Raw genomic sequence first — 15,957 nt, 5'->3', positions numbered from 1 at the left:
AAATAATAAGTGCGATGGGATATACCAGTATTGATTTGGACTGGTTAGTTGAGCTTCTATCAGACATGAACATCAAACTGTACAGAGAAGTTTAAAACAGTTACTGTCCCTTAATTCCAATCCTATATTTTATAATCCTTTTATTGAAAAACAACACTGCAGTGACCACAATTTTTTTTAGGATCATTTGCTGAGATCTGCCTTTCAGTTGGCTAATAAAGGTTTGCCTAGATTTTTCTCTGAATTAAAAGAAACACAAATCATCAATTGAGACTTTAGTCCAGGCATGAGAACATAGCATTAAATACGGCCGCATCACCTTAAAAATTATTTATTATTATGCATATTCATTTAAACTCCTTATCATCTCTCAATAGTTATTGATAAGCAGGGGCATATGGCACCTTCATTAATGGCACCTGTTTGTTTATATTGATAACGGGTTCAAACAGGTGCCATTAATGAAGGTAATGAGTGGAAGACAGAGGAGCCTCTTACAGAAGAATTTACAGGTCTGTGAGAACCAGAAATCTTGCTTGTTTGTAACTGACCAAATACTTATTTTCCAAAATATTTTGCAAATAAATTCTTTAAAAATCAGACAATGTGATTTTCTGGATTTTTTGTTTCTCATTTTGTCTCTCATAGTTGAAGTATATCTATGATGAAAATTACCGGCCTCTCTCATCTTTTTAAGTGGGAGAACTGGCACTATTGGTGGCTGACTAAATACTTTTTTGCCCCACTATATATAAAGAAAACCTGTTAAATTCTATTTATCAACTGTTATTTTTTAAGCCCTACCTTTCAAATGACACAGCATTCATTGGGTTTATTCGACAAATGCAATTAATATTATGCAAAAAGTTCAACCTTGATTTATGACTTATTATGGAGAAAGAGCAGACAGGCAGCTGACAAACTGATATTTCTCTGGCCCTAGATCTTTCAATGAAATTGCTGTACAAGGTTTATTTTCTAGAAAACAAATAATGCATTTAGTCAAAAGAAAAAAAAATCTGAAGGAANGATATCAAAAAAGTACTCCAGAGTGTTGTTCAGCATGGGGGTGAGTAGAAAATGAAGGCTAATCATGTTTTGGGTGTACTATTCCTTTAAGGGAAGGAGCAGTGAATGTGAATGCCAGTTATCAATATAAACAGAAAATTATGTGAATAAATAATGTTCGAAAATGCATAATGTGATATACAGCTATAATTTACTACAATTAAACAAAACCTAACCTATTGAATAATTACAGAAAAAAAAGCTTTTCTGATCCCAAAACTTCTCTAACTGGATTTGAACCACTGCCTTCCTTCCTCACAGCAGGTAGGAACGATCTCCTCTCAAACATCAGAATAAGATGACATCTTAAGTAAACTGCAATCGATCTGATTCCATCTGTGCTGTACGGTAACGATTTCACACTCCATCATTGGCAGCTTGCCTTCAGCATACAAAAAACATTGCAGCACAAATAACTCGTCATGTCCTAACGTCTTATGAACAATCTGTAGCTGAAATTTAATTGATCTTATTAACTTCTGAGCAGAGTAATGGCCAAATATCTAAATATCTGAAATTCAAATTGCATCTTATCATATGAAGTATTTGTTCTCCAGTATTTACAGCCTCCTCTATTAAAAGGAAAACCACTTTTCAGTTTCTTTGAGTCAGGTCTCTGCTGACATACCCAGGGTAAGTTTCACTAATCCAAGCACAGATTCAAGGTGCCTCACAGAGAAAATTCAAGCATTAACTGGACTCGGAATAATGACTATTTTTGTTCTTAGTTTTCCACCTCTCTGTCGCCCAGGTGTATGTTTGCATGCACAGCTAAATCAGGATAAGAATGAGCCCTGACCTGAGTGCATTGTCTAAATTAACACTAATTAGAGAAACATTAGCCAGAATAACAGCTTTGCTTTTAAAATCACGAGAGTTGGATGACATAAACAAACATCAGTCCTATACTGATTTAAAAGTGGCCTGAAAATCAAAATATAATATGAATGGGTACATTTTATATCAACTCTACAGAATTCATTATTGTCTGATTTCAGACAATCATGAATATTATAAAACAAAGACAGTTTAATTCAAAATGCAGTTAAATTAAACAACAAACATCAGGACTGAGTTACATTGAAGTAAACATTCTATCAAACGAATGTTGCTAACTGGTCATAGAAAAATGTTGATGTTTTTTTCACTAAACAAATTAAGAGGTATGTCATGTTTAAATACATTTAGTTAATATTGCTTTAGTTGGTGCATTTGAAACATGTTAAAAGTTTTTTTGCACTGAACTTTACCTTACAGGTAAAGAAGAATGTTATTTTGTTAAAATGCAAATGAAAAGCAGGCAGATGCACCAAAATAAATTTCCAGCAGTACAATACTTATTTTTAAACATGCACATCGATCATCCTATCAAGCATGCACTTTTTAAGCACCAGGCTCCATACAGTGAATGAAAAAAACTATGTATATGACACCATTACTTGGTCATTTTAGTAATGTTCATTGTTTCTTTAGGCAATATACCTTTAGAGAAAGAAAGTGAAGCAGACAAGGGTGGTCCAGTTTTTTATCCAGGGCTATATATCATGCTGTTTTATTGTCTAAATGACATGAAATATGAGAGAAGTGGATTGGAACACTGGCCAGCGACACATCCTCCGCAGACGGACTCCAAAAGCATTCAATTTAGTCTGAGAGACTACTTAGCCTTAGCTGATTGGTTTGTAAACATTACTTGAAATCATCCACTTTCAGTCTGGGATGCGTAACAATTTTTGGCTGCATTTAAAATACCAGACTGGGGGTGAGTTGCTAAATAGGGGAGGGTAGGATGAAGGGGCTGTTAAGCAAGAGAAAGGGAAAAACAGTTTAGTCTGTTCTATTCCAAAAAGAGGAGAAACACAGCCTCAAATTACTTTGGCTGGGACATGAAAGTAAGACAGGGTGGTGGTTAAAAAAACGATAGCACTTAAAATACAGCTGTAACCGCCAAGCCAATAACTGGAAAAAAAAGAAGGGAACGTCGCTTTTCAACCTTTCGAAACCAGCGTTTGTGTACTCTGCTACTGTTTCTTTGGCGCTGGGAGTGGCCCCGGATCGGGGCACCTACTGTCTGGGCCCGGGCCTCGTTATAGCCTCTTGGGGTTTCCAGGCTGCGGTGAGAACGCGCGCTGGATGCCTTTAACCACTAAAGCTCTCATTATAGTCTAAATGCAGCGCGACACAAGCCCTGCCAACTGCAAGGTAGGAGCTCCAGCATTTCAGCGCATCGTTGTCTCAACAGAAAACCACCATTTCCACCCCTGAACATTAAGTTAGTTGGGGAAAAACGCGCTGCAACTTTACATGCATCAGAAGATTAAGTTCAAAGGTCAAAAAACTTGTGGTCGTAGGGAAAAGTGTAGCCTAATCTATTATTTTTTTTATTTTTGAAGGAGGATTCAAGGGATGCTCTGTCCTCTCTGAGAGGAAGTGAGGAAAAAGCCACATTATTCCCTCTGGCTCCGGCCGACGACACTATGAGTTCCATCTGGACTTTTGCGTGCCCCTGCCACGTCCAAGCTTCTTCAGTCGAATGACAACAATCACGAGTCTGCTCGAAATCAGAGGCAGCTGTGAGCTCCTGCACAGCATCTGCAGGCCATGGCACAAAAGCAATGGTGACAAGACACCCAAAAGCGCACAAATGACAAGAGGTAGATGGCGTTTTCCTTTGCATCAAATTCGTACAGGTCCGAGCCGTTGGCAATCAAAAAAAGCATTCATTTTGGGAATCTTTTAATGAAATGTTTTATCAACCATCTTTCTATAGATTTAATATTCATAACCCTTAAACCTCTCTCTGTTTTTCCATGTTACAATCACACATTTTATATGATTTTATGTCCTAAATAGTTTGTAATTGTAAACTAGAAGCGTGTTGTGTTCATATACAGATCAACCAACTGCCAGTAAAAGTCAATTCATTTGTAAATTGTGCATTTGTGTGAATTTATTCTTATTAATACAGCTTCCTGATGATTATTGTTACTCAAGTTGCAGAGATTAACAGCAAAGGCAGAAGGATCAGCTAAAGGGAAATACCTCAACTCTAGTCTTTATTAGCCAATTTGAAATTAAGGCCATAAAATGCCATGACTGCAGGTTTCTTCAAGCGATGTTGGAGACTTTACCAACATCTTGAATAGGACAAAATTCTTTGGCTGTGTGTCAGAAACATTCACCCTGACCTCACACCATCCCCCTAAGGTATCATAGTAGCGATAACAATAAGAAGACTTTTTTTGAAGACAGGTAAACTGGTAAAAGTTCATAAGAAGCTGGTTAAGGGGTTTACAGGGTAATAGTAGGAGAAGAGAGCTGAAATTTGAGGCATAGTTTCCTCTTCCAGCAGATAACTAAAGCTGCAAGGGGATCGATTTAATCACAGCATACAGTTTGATTTTAATGGCCCAGTCAAAGCCCAAAGCTTAATTTAAACAAGAATCTATAGCAAGACTTGAAATTTGATAGTCACTGATACTTTGCATTGAATCCATCTGATCCTGAGCTGTTCTACAAAGAATTAAGCTTAGTGCAATGCTGATGGAGACAAAAACCCATTCAATACATACAGTGGTAGTTGCAGCAAAAGATGGATCTAAATCTTTATGAATCAAAGTTACTTAGAAACAAATTTTCCAGATTTTCATAAGTTGAAAACTGAAAAACTCATGTACCACAAGAATGCGTAGTGAAGTCTGTGTGTTTTAATGTGAGAAGTGTGAATCAAGATCAAGTGGAATGAACACTTTTGAAAGGAAAGGCGGTAAAAGTTTAAACACAGTTGACTTTTTAACCAAATTACTGAGTGGATCATATGCACAAGGATTAAGTTCTCTAAATTATAGCTTCTCCATTCAATTGCTCGACACAAAACTGCTTCTTTTTCATTCCCAAGACCCACTAAAGAGGTACTTCAAGAACGTTTATTAAAAAGCAGATGTGTAAATAGGAATAATTATATTTAGAAACTTCAAAACATGTTTTTATAAAAAAAAAATATATACACAAATAAGAGTTCTGGAGCCGTTTAAAGATCACTTAAAGTTGCAGTTTGGATCTGGTTGCTACACACACAGCGATGTTTTAAAATGAATTACAGACTTAAACTGTACCAATGTGGGGCCTGGTTCGAGAAGCTTTAGGTTTTGGCAAAGGGGCCAAATCTACATCATCAACCCCCAAACCCCTGAAAGAGAGCAAAAGCAAATTAACTTAATTTATTATTTTTGGCCCGGGCAGCATGTGCCACTTTTCGCACTCTTCAGGCAAAGCTCATGTGCTGTTAACTTTGGGGAATGCGAAAAGGAGAGTCGGGAGCCTGCATGTGGTGATTGTGGTTGGATCTTTACTCAGGAACAGTGCCAAGACCCCCACCCCCTTCCCAAATCACCCCCACTTCTCTTCCCCAATCCCACAATCCCCTGCTGTATTTGAACCCATACCTGCTGAGGTCTGGCCACTACTAAACACTGTGCAACAGAAACCCCATTGGTCCAGATCAAACAGCAAAAGAGGAAGACCAAAACACTTCAAAACCAGATGTTATAGTGCCGACCTGATAACACTATATAACTTAAAGATTTGGTTCAATCTAATCCTTTTTTTTTTTTTTTAAACACACCACAAGAATTTCCTTAGACTTTACAGGAATGTTGTACACTACAGAAACAAAGTATCTTTGGCAGAAATCAGTTTATGACAAATTTAAGATATACTTCTTATTTGGAAGAACAGCCTGAAAAAAACAAGTCTACTCCAAGTTGTCAGCAGCTATGTTTGTAAAAAAACAAAAACAAAGGTTAAATAGACGAAGGTTCTGATGTAAAGCTTGAGGCGCTTCCTTAGTAAAATATGTATCCCAGGTATATTATGCTTGCAGCAAGACTAATAATCAATATACTTCAAGTTTGTTAATCATTATTTAACAAGAAAAATTATCTAATTGTAGAAAAGCACAAATTAAAGTGTATTAGGTGAATTATTACGTGTTAAAATGGAACTTCAAGTATACAGGTTTGTATGCATTATTAACATACCTACTTAGTAGAAATATTTGTATACCATACTTAAGTTCTTAGTACATCTAAATAGTATTTTGAGTGCCCTAAATATAATAGTATGCTCCATTATACTTTTGATGTATTGTAATTAAAGTATATTTTTTAGCTACTGATCTACATCCTGTATTACTCTGCTATACTACCTATACAGTAGGCCACAATCCAGTACTGCAGAAAAATTGGGCTAACTGTTTACACAAGATTGATTTAAATCAAGGACCACTAAACACACTTTCAAGGTGAAAAAAGTACTTTGTTTATTGAATATATTCACTTTCTTCAATGGTGAATTGCCATTACAGAAACATTTGTGAAGATATTAAGTTTACAGATATTTTCTCTTATGACAATTTACACAAAAAAACTCAAAACAATATTTTTTTTGATAAAATTGTTTTTTTTAGTGGAAAAGCATTATAAAAAATATGTAAATTAGAATAGAGCATCGTTATAGATCTAACGTTTCTCCTTCATAAGAACAGTTGGGAAAACAGTGCATATTACAGAACCATTATATGCTCCTTGTTTTAGATAAACTACTCATGTTACGCTTGTGTCTGATGGCCGCTCACACATCAGAAGCACTTGTCTTTGGAAACTCCTGCAGAGCAGCATCTGCAGAAAATAAAGAGGTAAGGTCAACATTTTCCTCCATTTTTACTCCATTCGACCAACTTTTGTCCAAGGGATTAGCAGTGAGCAAAACATTTAACAAATTGTGATGATGGTAAAAAAAAAAATAAAACAATAGAAGCCTTGTAAACAGACCTGAGGTTATTCACCAGTTATGGTGAACCAGCTGTCCTTTTGGCTGTCCCTCTTTTCCAGACTTCCCAGTCAATGTGGACTAAGCAAGGACCACTTCCTAAGCAAAAATGGTCAAATGAGATCTGTTCAGCTGCAGGAAGGCTCTCTTTGATACAGTCACTGCTGCCAGCCAAGTGGTCCTGTATGAAAGAAAGGGAGAGGAAGGGGAGAGGATCAATTGAGCAAATGAATATATAGTTCAGTCATCGCTAACAACCCACAAGAAAATAAAACTTTCAAATAAACGTTATGTTTAGCCAGCAGCTACAGAGTCTGAGGACCCAATCAGGTAAGCTGATGGTGTCAATATATATTTAAAAAAAAACTAATTGACAATCAGAGACAAGCACAGGAAGCAAGATCAGGATGTAACCGTGACAATAGAAACTACAAACTAAAACCGGAACTAAAGCAAACAAACACCAGAGGAAGAAAGTACCAAAATGAAACATAACCGCAACAACTAAGGGGCTTTTTTATAAAACCTATTGAAATAACAAACATAGATACAGTAAAATAAGACTACAAACACTGAAGAGCTCCTAATAAGGAAGAAAAAAAAACAATGTGACACAAACTTGTGTGTCATTCCCTGTCCAATTCTAGGACAGGGAATGAATCCTGAATGACCACAAGTATAAGGATAGCAGCCTATAGACAGGAATAATACAGTTTGGCTTGCCTGCAAAATGTGTATAGGATAAAAAATGGATAACAGCCCCACATTGTCATAGTCTCATTGACATAAGCTTAATGAAGTTCAGGTGAAGTTTATGTAGTAAACTTAATTCAATCAGCACCTCAGACCACAGATGATGGAAGAGGGGGAGCAGCAGCAGGTGTAACACAGCTTGCAGTGGCAAGTAGCAAAAAGTGGACTGATTGTTACGGGTTTGAGTCCTGGGCTCAGGAGGAGCCTTTCTGTGCTCAGTTTGCATTCTCTCCGTAGGTTTTATGAGGAAACTACAGAGTTCATGTGTGGAAGTTTCTTTTTTTAATGGCCTGCTCAGTTGCAGCGGCTCAGGCTACTGAGCACACCACATTTCAGAGGGGAATATTCTACTTTCAAGGTCACATTTAAGTTGTTTATAAGATTATAACAAGATCCAACAAACAATAATTTTCCCAACATCTTAATGTAAATGGGGAGTGTTGGCCTAGAGGTTACAGCAGTGCGCTTGTGCTCTGAGAAGGTTGCAAGCACCTGGTTGGATCCCCACAGCCTCCACTCTGGGTTCCTGACCCTTAACCCCAGATTGCTCCGCGGGGGCCACACAATGGCAGCCCACTGCTCCCCAAGGGGATGGGTTAACTGCAGAGGTACATTTCTCCAATGTGAGATCAATTATTATGTATGTAAATGTTAAAATTTGCCATGACTTTGAGGCGTATGGGTATGATTTTTATTTACACTAATGTTTTTTGACTTGCCATTTTCTATAATTCTTTGCTCGTGGGGTTTTTGCCAATTAATGCTTCATGCTTAAACTTGTTAAATGTTTTTCCTTGTTGTAGCCTTGCTGCTGATTTTTGCACTTGTGATACTAATCATACAGTATCTAATCAAAAACTAAATACTAGATTAAAAAAAAATCTATTTTCTGTTTAATTCTCTCAGTAATTTGAATAACACAAAGACCCCTTTGGGGTTCTTTATTTAAAACTTTATAAATTCAAAATTGTTTAAACTACACTTTGAACAGCAGCATGTGGCTGATGCTTTAGTATTACACTAATAAGCAAATGTCTTATTCTTAGCATGGAAACAAACTAGTACGTTTACTCTTTATAATTACAACTAGCCCAAATGTTGCCTAAATGTTGTGTATTTTACTTGCGTATGAATTTATAAGCTGGACACATGAATTTTTCTGCTTTACAAAAAGCTGGGTGTTTTACTAGCTTACAGTAATATTTAATTTAGCATAAAGGCTACTGTTTTAAAATGCAGATCTAGATCATTTGTATCTACTCACCAGCACAGCTGTTTTAGGCACCACGTCCGCATTTTCTTCTGCATGCGCACTCCCCCGCTTTCCTCCTTTGCCCATATATCTTCACCCAGCATGAATACTTTCTTCTTTGAGATTAGGTCTTTGGACCAATCTATAGAGACAAGAATAGGCATAATTTAACTTACGCCTTCCCTCTCCCTATAGAATTGCACAATTAATGTTGGCAAAAACTACAGGGACACAATATATATTTACAGGTTTAATTAACTTGAAACTTACCTCCAAAAAGCAGGACTTCAATTTCAGGCCGGGATGTCACTTGAAAATTGTTCAGAATCAGCAAGAATGAGCGATGTCTCTTTTAGTGCTTTGTTAAATAAGTAATAGAGACACCATGCAGGACACAATGACCCTCTGCAGCTCTGACTGGTTGGAGTGGAACAACAAATCCATCAAACATGATTGGTCAGAGACTCATGGCCAGTGTGGAACTATTCAGAAGCCTTATATACCAGATATCTATATAATCTGTCATTTAAAATTAGCATGGCATCTAAATGAAAAATTAAGCAACATTTGAATTCTGAGGAGACTCAATCTGGAAAACCAGGAATAACAAAATGCAGAAGAGTTCACCACAAAAAAGTCAAGAAAAACACAATTGGTGAAATGTATTAAAAAAGTTTTACAATTCTGACAGAGATATAAAAGGCATCAGGTTATTTGGTTATGGTATTAAGAAAAAAGTCTTCCATAATTACATTAACAATAATATTATATTAATTTCAGTTACAGGATATCAATTCTGACTATCTTACTTAGTGTTAGACCTTATATACAGAGATGGCAAAAGTACTCACTTTCCGTACTTGAGTAAAAGTACAGATACTTGTGTTAAAAAATACTCTGGTAAAAGTGGAAGTACCGATTAAACTTCTTTACTCAAGTAAAAGTAACAAAGTACAGGCTTGTAAATTTACTTAAAGTATAAAAGTAAAAGTAGAAACCACTTTTTTATGCCGTTGCCTACATTTTAAATGGATGTCTGCCAATAGGACTAGATCTCCGTTGTGTTCATTTTCAATCATCTCGTCGTCCATACTACTATGCTAACGCCACCGCCACCAAGCTGCAATGATTTGCCGCCAATGAATACCGCCAAATCTGTCGATTCATCTTGTAGTGGTGCGTCAAATGCAACGTAGATTCCCATCCAATTAGATTGAATTTGGTATTGATGATGTGAAAAATAATAACGGTAACTCCATTGAAATGATTCAAAACTAAAGTAACGAGCCAATTTTCTAAAATGTAAGGAGTAGAAAGTACAGATATTTGTGTAAAAATGTAAGGAGTAGAAGTAAAATGTCGCCATAAAAATAAGTAGTAAAGTAAAAATATCAGAAAAATACAGTAACGAAGTATTTGTACTTCGTTACTTCCCATCTCTGCTTTCATATATATATATATATATATATATATATATATATATATATATATATATTTTTTTTTTTTTTTTTTTTTTTTTCATCAAGAACATCTGCTTACAGAAAACATTTTTGAAAATAGGACAGAAAAAAAAAAAAAAAAGTTGCTCTCCAGTTGCTAAACTTTCTTTTTATTGTAGTGGCAGTGAGTTGTTGTAAAATAGGACAAATTCGTTTTTTTATATTCTGCCATTGAATAATATTAGTTTGGAAGATCTAGAGAGTCTCTAAAAAAAATGCCATTTAAAATTTAAAACAGGAAATCTGAAATCTAGTTTAAAAAGCATTCCCTAATTTCACACTTTAAATTCTATTATTAAAGGGGAATAGGACATTTTGGGTAATAATCTGTTATTAAATACTGCAATTGAAACATTTATTTTCAGATCTTTTTTTCTTAATTGAGATTTAAAAACCAAAATTCATTCATTTGATTATAAATACTTTTCCTTATTTCAAATCCTTATTTTATTTAATTTTTTTATTTTTTGTCATTTCCATGTCATATTTTTCTGAAGCACAATCTCCTGGAGTAGCTCTTGAATATCCCTTTTTTATAGTATTGAGGTCAGTGATATAGACCAGGAATTGCTGGCCATTTATCCACCTGTTGAGGTCACAAGGGCACCAAGATCAGTGAAGGACTGGAAAATCTGGAAAGCATCAAAGTGAAGATAACTTCTGTTGTTTTGTGCCTTACTTACTATTTTAACTGGCATTTAAAATATATATATAAGTACTGGCATCATCTCTTTCTTAGTTTTTGCAATGCACACTCTTCTACAGGTTAGCATCAAATTGAGCCATGTGGATGTAGCAGATAAAGCTCTGCAAAAGTTTGCACTGCACTTTGAGAAGCAATATGATGCTGCCAATGTTTCAATGTATATTTATTAATGCATTTGTAAGCAAGTGTGCACAACTGGAGACCACATCTACATTTCCATTGGAATCATTCAATGGGGTATTACTTAAGTTTATCAATGGAGCAATTCAAATAGTGAAAAGATTCCAGTTGGAAAGTCTCTCAATAAGAGCAGCGACAATGGCCATAGCTAATGACAGCACAATTATGATTTGACACTACAAAGTAGCTCTCGCTTAAGAAACAAATCAAGTGAATTTCTAAATGTTAGAATGTGTTTGGATGTCCAAAGAAAGGTAGCTCATCTGTGTTGCAGAGGATGGCTATTAAACATTTCATGGGAGTGACAGTTTGTTCAGGTTTATTTTATGACCGTTAAATCTATAGCTGTGTTGTTTATCGTTCATATATAACAACAACACTCTAAAAAAGAGAAATAACAATGTTATACAGTTTAAGTGATGGAATAATAATATGTGAAATGAAGCTGGTGGCTTTTACATCTGACAATAGCGTCCGCCTCAAATGGCTTCGGAGTTAAAATGAAAGAGCAAAGGAAGGTTTTGCAGAGATGTTCACCTTAATATATCCTCCACATTCATAAATGAAGTGATTTACACTAACAATGTATTTGCTCTGCATCCATTAAACATAACACCATTAAAGGCAACTAAAAAGTAATGCTCTTAAGGAGCTATTTTTTTTAGATATTGATCCCAAAAAAACTTCCCCTCATCTGTCAATTAAAACCAGCTTGATTTATTATTTGCACAAGGCCTGCTTTTTTCAGACGCAATTTTTTTAAAATATATTTTTCATCATTAATGAAGATTTTTATGTAGCAATCATTTGTAGTGTGCATGATGCCGACTACAAAATGTAGCGACTGCAAAGATTTAAACAACTTACTGTTGCTTAAAATCTGTGCTCCTAACTTGTGTGCACCTATATTTCTAATGTGTGCTTCTGTTTACATAGTTTAAATATCTGTAAGATGTATTGCTACAGCATGAACTCACTAGGAATTACACTGTAAAAGCAGCTGTTTGTCTACTTTTTGAAAAATGTTACGAATGGGCTATCGGTACATTTTTTGATGTACATGTTGACATTCGTTAAGGAAATGTACAAATATTTTACTGAAATACAAGCATGAGTACATTCACTACATAGTTACACTCAAATGTACAGAAGAGGATTAGGGCCACTGGAAAAAAAAAAAAAAAAGTTTACTGATTTTTACATTTTGTTTCAGTTTTATATGGGAAAAAAGACAGAATTCTGAGATTAAAGTCAGAATTCTGACTAATCTACGAATTCTGACTTTAACCTCAGAATTCTGACTTTAATCTAAGAATTCTGACTTTAATCTTAGAATTCTGACTTTAATCTAAGAATTCTGACTTTAATCTTAGAATTCTGACAGCGAACAAACATGTTAGCATCAAGCTGTAGCCATGTATGTTTTAGAGACTAGCTCTCTTGTATTAATCACCTTCTTTTCTGCTATTAATTAAAAAGCATCACCGGGGACGCCTCAGGCACTTAAAAAGTTGCCTAATTCCGTCATTTTCCACCAATGTGTCACTGGACCTTCCTAACAACTCACACTCACATCAGTGAAGCTGAGTGCTCCCACATCTCTTCCTTCATGGTGCCCGTCTACTTAAGATCCAAAATTCTTTGATTAAGTTCAGAATTCTGAGAAAAAAAAGTCAGAATTCTGAGAAAAAAAGTCATAATTTTTAAAATATATTAAAAAATCAGTTTACTTTTTTTTAGTGGCCCTAATCCTCTTCCATGCAAATTTAATTGAAATCATCATAAAATTTCTGCACTTTTCCAGTAAGCTTTAATGAAATTGTTGTAAAGTTCATTTTGAGCATACATTTGAAAATATACACAAAAATTGTTTCACAACAATCATTCAATTGTACATTTTAGAAATTACATTTAATTTTTACTTAAACTATACTTTAATAAAATATCTTAAAAGTGTGGTGCACTGCAATATTTTAAAGGTGTTAAAAGTTGTAATGAAAAATTTGGTACAAACATGATCTTACTATAATATTCATATATTTAGAGACAGTACATTTTCTTCTTAGTATATATAAAATGATAATTCGATGTGAATATGTTTGGAATATAATAAAGTATATTTATTTTTCACCTTTCCATGGCTGCACGGTTATGCAGTGGCACTGAGTGACCAGCAGTTGGGGCTAATTTAGAGCACCCCCACCTTTAAACACCACTTTTAACACCAAAGTCTCTTTCTTTGGTAAAACAAAACTGTAGGGATGCATTCAGGGGGTGCTGAAGTACAACATAATTGCACAAGATGAGCATAGGGAGCTGCTACAGGCTGCACTGTAAAACTAAAACAATACAAAAAAGCTCTGAGGCAGGGAAAATCACTTCATTTACAGCATTCCAACCACCCAGCATCTCTCTAAAGCTGCATCCAAGTCATACTCCATTTAATGTGTTTAGCTGTAGATTCTGCTGCATTCATGCATTTGTCTGATGGAAATGGTCCCCAAAATCTATTTAATAAACTCAAAATGAACTGATGTCAACAGTTTAAAGAACACGTTATATGCATCTAATTAGACACAGATACAAAAAGGCTGCATTGCAAATAAGAGGTTTCAAATCATGAGAGGATGAGAAAAAGTTGAAAGAAATCTACTTAGCAGGAATCAAGCAAGTTAAAGGTCAGAAAAAAACATCATTAAAAGCTCTGGCACTAAAGAAGAGAAGTCTGTGCAGCCCTGTGGTCGGTGGCCAAGAAGATTAGGAAAGAATTAGCTCATAAAACTTCAAATAAACACCTTTCAGCGAGAAAAAGCTTCCAAACACAGCCAGATCCGAGCAAATGCAATTAAAGATCCAGAACATAATATAGCCTAATGTGCAAAATAAATAACTTTATTAAATGTAACCACTTCACAGTGTAATTCAGGCGTGCAAGATTATACATTTGGCTCTGCATCAAATAATCTATGCAACTTTATAGTAGAGACCATGTGCGCATATTTGCATTAGAAAGAGCCATAAGTTTTAATAAGCGCATAAATAGATGTGCAGGGCTGCTGCTGCTATTGCGAAATGCGCACACACTGAAAAAAAAACCTTGATCGGTTAAAGTTTACAAACTTTCCAAAGCGCGCTGCGAGCTGTTCCCTAAAACTTCTCTTTGAGCGCAAAACGAGCGGAAATTGCGCACAAATTTAGTCCGGTTATAAAGCAAAAACATCTTGCAAGAGCATGTTTTCCCTGTGAATGAATTCCAGAAGATAGGAGCCATCTTGTGACCGCATATGCTTGGAGGATTTAGTGCCATCCTCACACACACAGCGCGCGCGCACACACCATATCCCCACAACATCCGTGGAAAAAAGTTTTATAGCGCGCAACTTGGGGGTAAATTACAGCCCGGATCTGCTGATCGCCCTTAGAATAATAATAATAATAATAAATAATAATAATCAGACGTACTTGAACGATCTCCCCCTCCGCGCTGATTGTGGCTCCAGCTTTGGAGAAGCGTCCCTGCAGCCCGGTCGTGTAGGTGGTATAATCCCCAGTGGAACTGGACTCGAACAGCACCACTTCCACAAAGGCTGTATCCTTGGCCAGAACGGCGCCCAGAGAAGCGGCCAGCAGCCAGATCAGCAGGACCACCGGGTCCGGCGCCCGATCCGAGCCTCTCCTTCGGAAAATCATCATCTTGCCGGCTGGATCAGCGCCGATCGGGACATAATTTCACACGGATTAATTAATCGGGTGAAGGTAATTGGGATCAGGTGTAGTCGCGCTGCGGGCGATGCCTCAGTAAAGGAGTCGGGGTTGTGCAATAAAAGCTGCGCCCCTGAGCCGAAGCGTGTTTATTTCACCACTGCGAGCCTTGTCAATTACATTGCCTCAAACGCTGCCTCGCTTTCACCCTCCCTCTTTCTTTCTCACCCTCCTCCTCCTCCTCCTCTACAAAGCGGATCTCCTTTGATCTCCAAACACGTGATTTTTTTTCTATTTTTTTTTTTTTTTAGTTTTTTTTTTTTTTTTATATCCCCACCCACCAGTCTTTCTGACCCTCTCATTTGCACTCCCCACTCTGAAGTGCCAGCACTCGGTTTAAGGAAGCACCGTGGACTTTCTGCTCCCCATGAAAGGGGGGGCTTTATTGTTTGAAAAAACTTCCAGTTACACGATAACTTTCGACTTAATTGAGTTTTACGAGTTGACGTGAAGTACATCTCACGTCTCGGTTCCACGCGTCCACCTCGGTGCTCTCTCCAGAGTTTTACTTGTTTTCCAGCCACCGCGCCACCTTAAAATAAACACTACCCTCTTCAGGACGCTTCATGATTTACCAGGGCTCACATAAATGTTTGCTTAGTATAACAAGTGCATAACAAATTTGTACTTGCTGAAACAAAGTAATTAAATAAATTTTTTTATTAACACAAAACTGATTAAACTTAATTCTATTGTAGCATTAGGGGCGGTTCTAGACAGGTGCGTAGCTAGATGGGGGGCCAGGGGTGGCCATGGCCACCCTTAGCAAAAAACACATGTGTGTAGGATTGCCTTCGACTGTTCTAGTTAAACAGTTTAACTGAAACATCATTGTTCAACTTTTTTATTTTCTTTAGTCCAACTGTTTTTAATGTTCTTTTTTGTTTCTGCATTTTTTATTTTATCTT

General features: G+C 36.3%; 1 protein-coding gene across 1 annotated transcript in view; it reads right to left on the bottom strand.

The window, feature by feature from the left end:
* The window catches only part of LOC107091950 (E3 ubiquitin-protein ligase ZNRF3-like), a 48,161-nt gene extending 32,940 nt beyond the window's left edge, over positions 1-15,221 (bottom strand). The window contains exon 1 of the mRNA XM_015386187.1: positions 14,750-15,221. Coding sequence (XP_015241673.1) covers positions 14,750-14,980 — 231 coding nt within the window. The 5' untranslated portion in view covers positions 14,981-15,221. The remainder of the gene's footprint in view (positions 1-14,749) is intronic.
* Between the last annotated feature and the right edge of the window lie 736 nt (positions 15,222-15,957).

This window comes from Cyprinodon variegatus, unplaced genomic scaffold (genome assembly GCF_000732505.1).
Source record: "Cyprinodon variegatus isolate N-32 unplaced genomic scaffold, C_variegatus-1.0 Scaffold359, whole genome shotgun sequence".
NCBI lineage: Eukaryota > Metazoa > Chordata > Actinopteri > Cyprinodontiformes > Cyprinodontidae > Cyprinodon > Cyprinodon variegatus.
The sequence above is the reverse complement of the archived record's forward strand: the minus strand, read 5'-3'. Positions and strand labels throughout refer to the sequence as shown.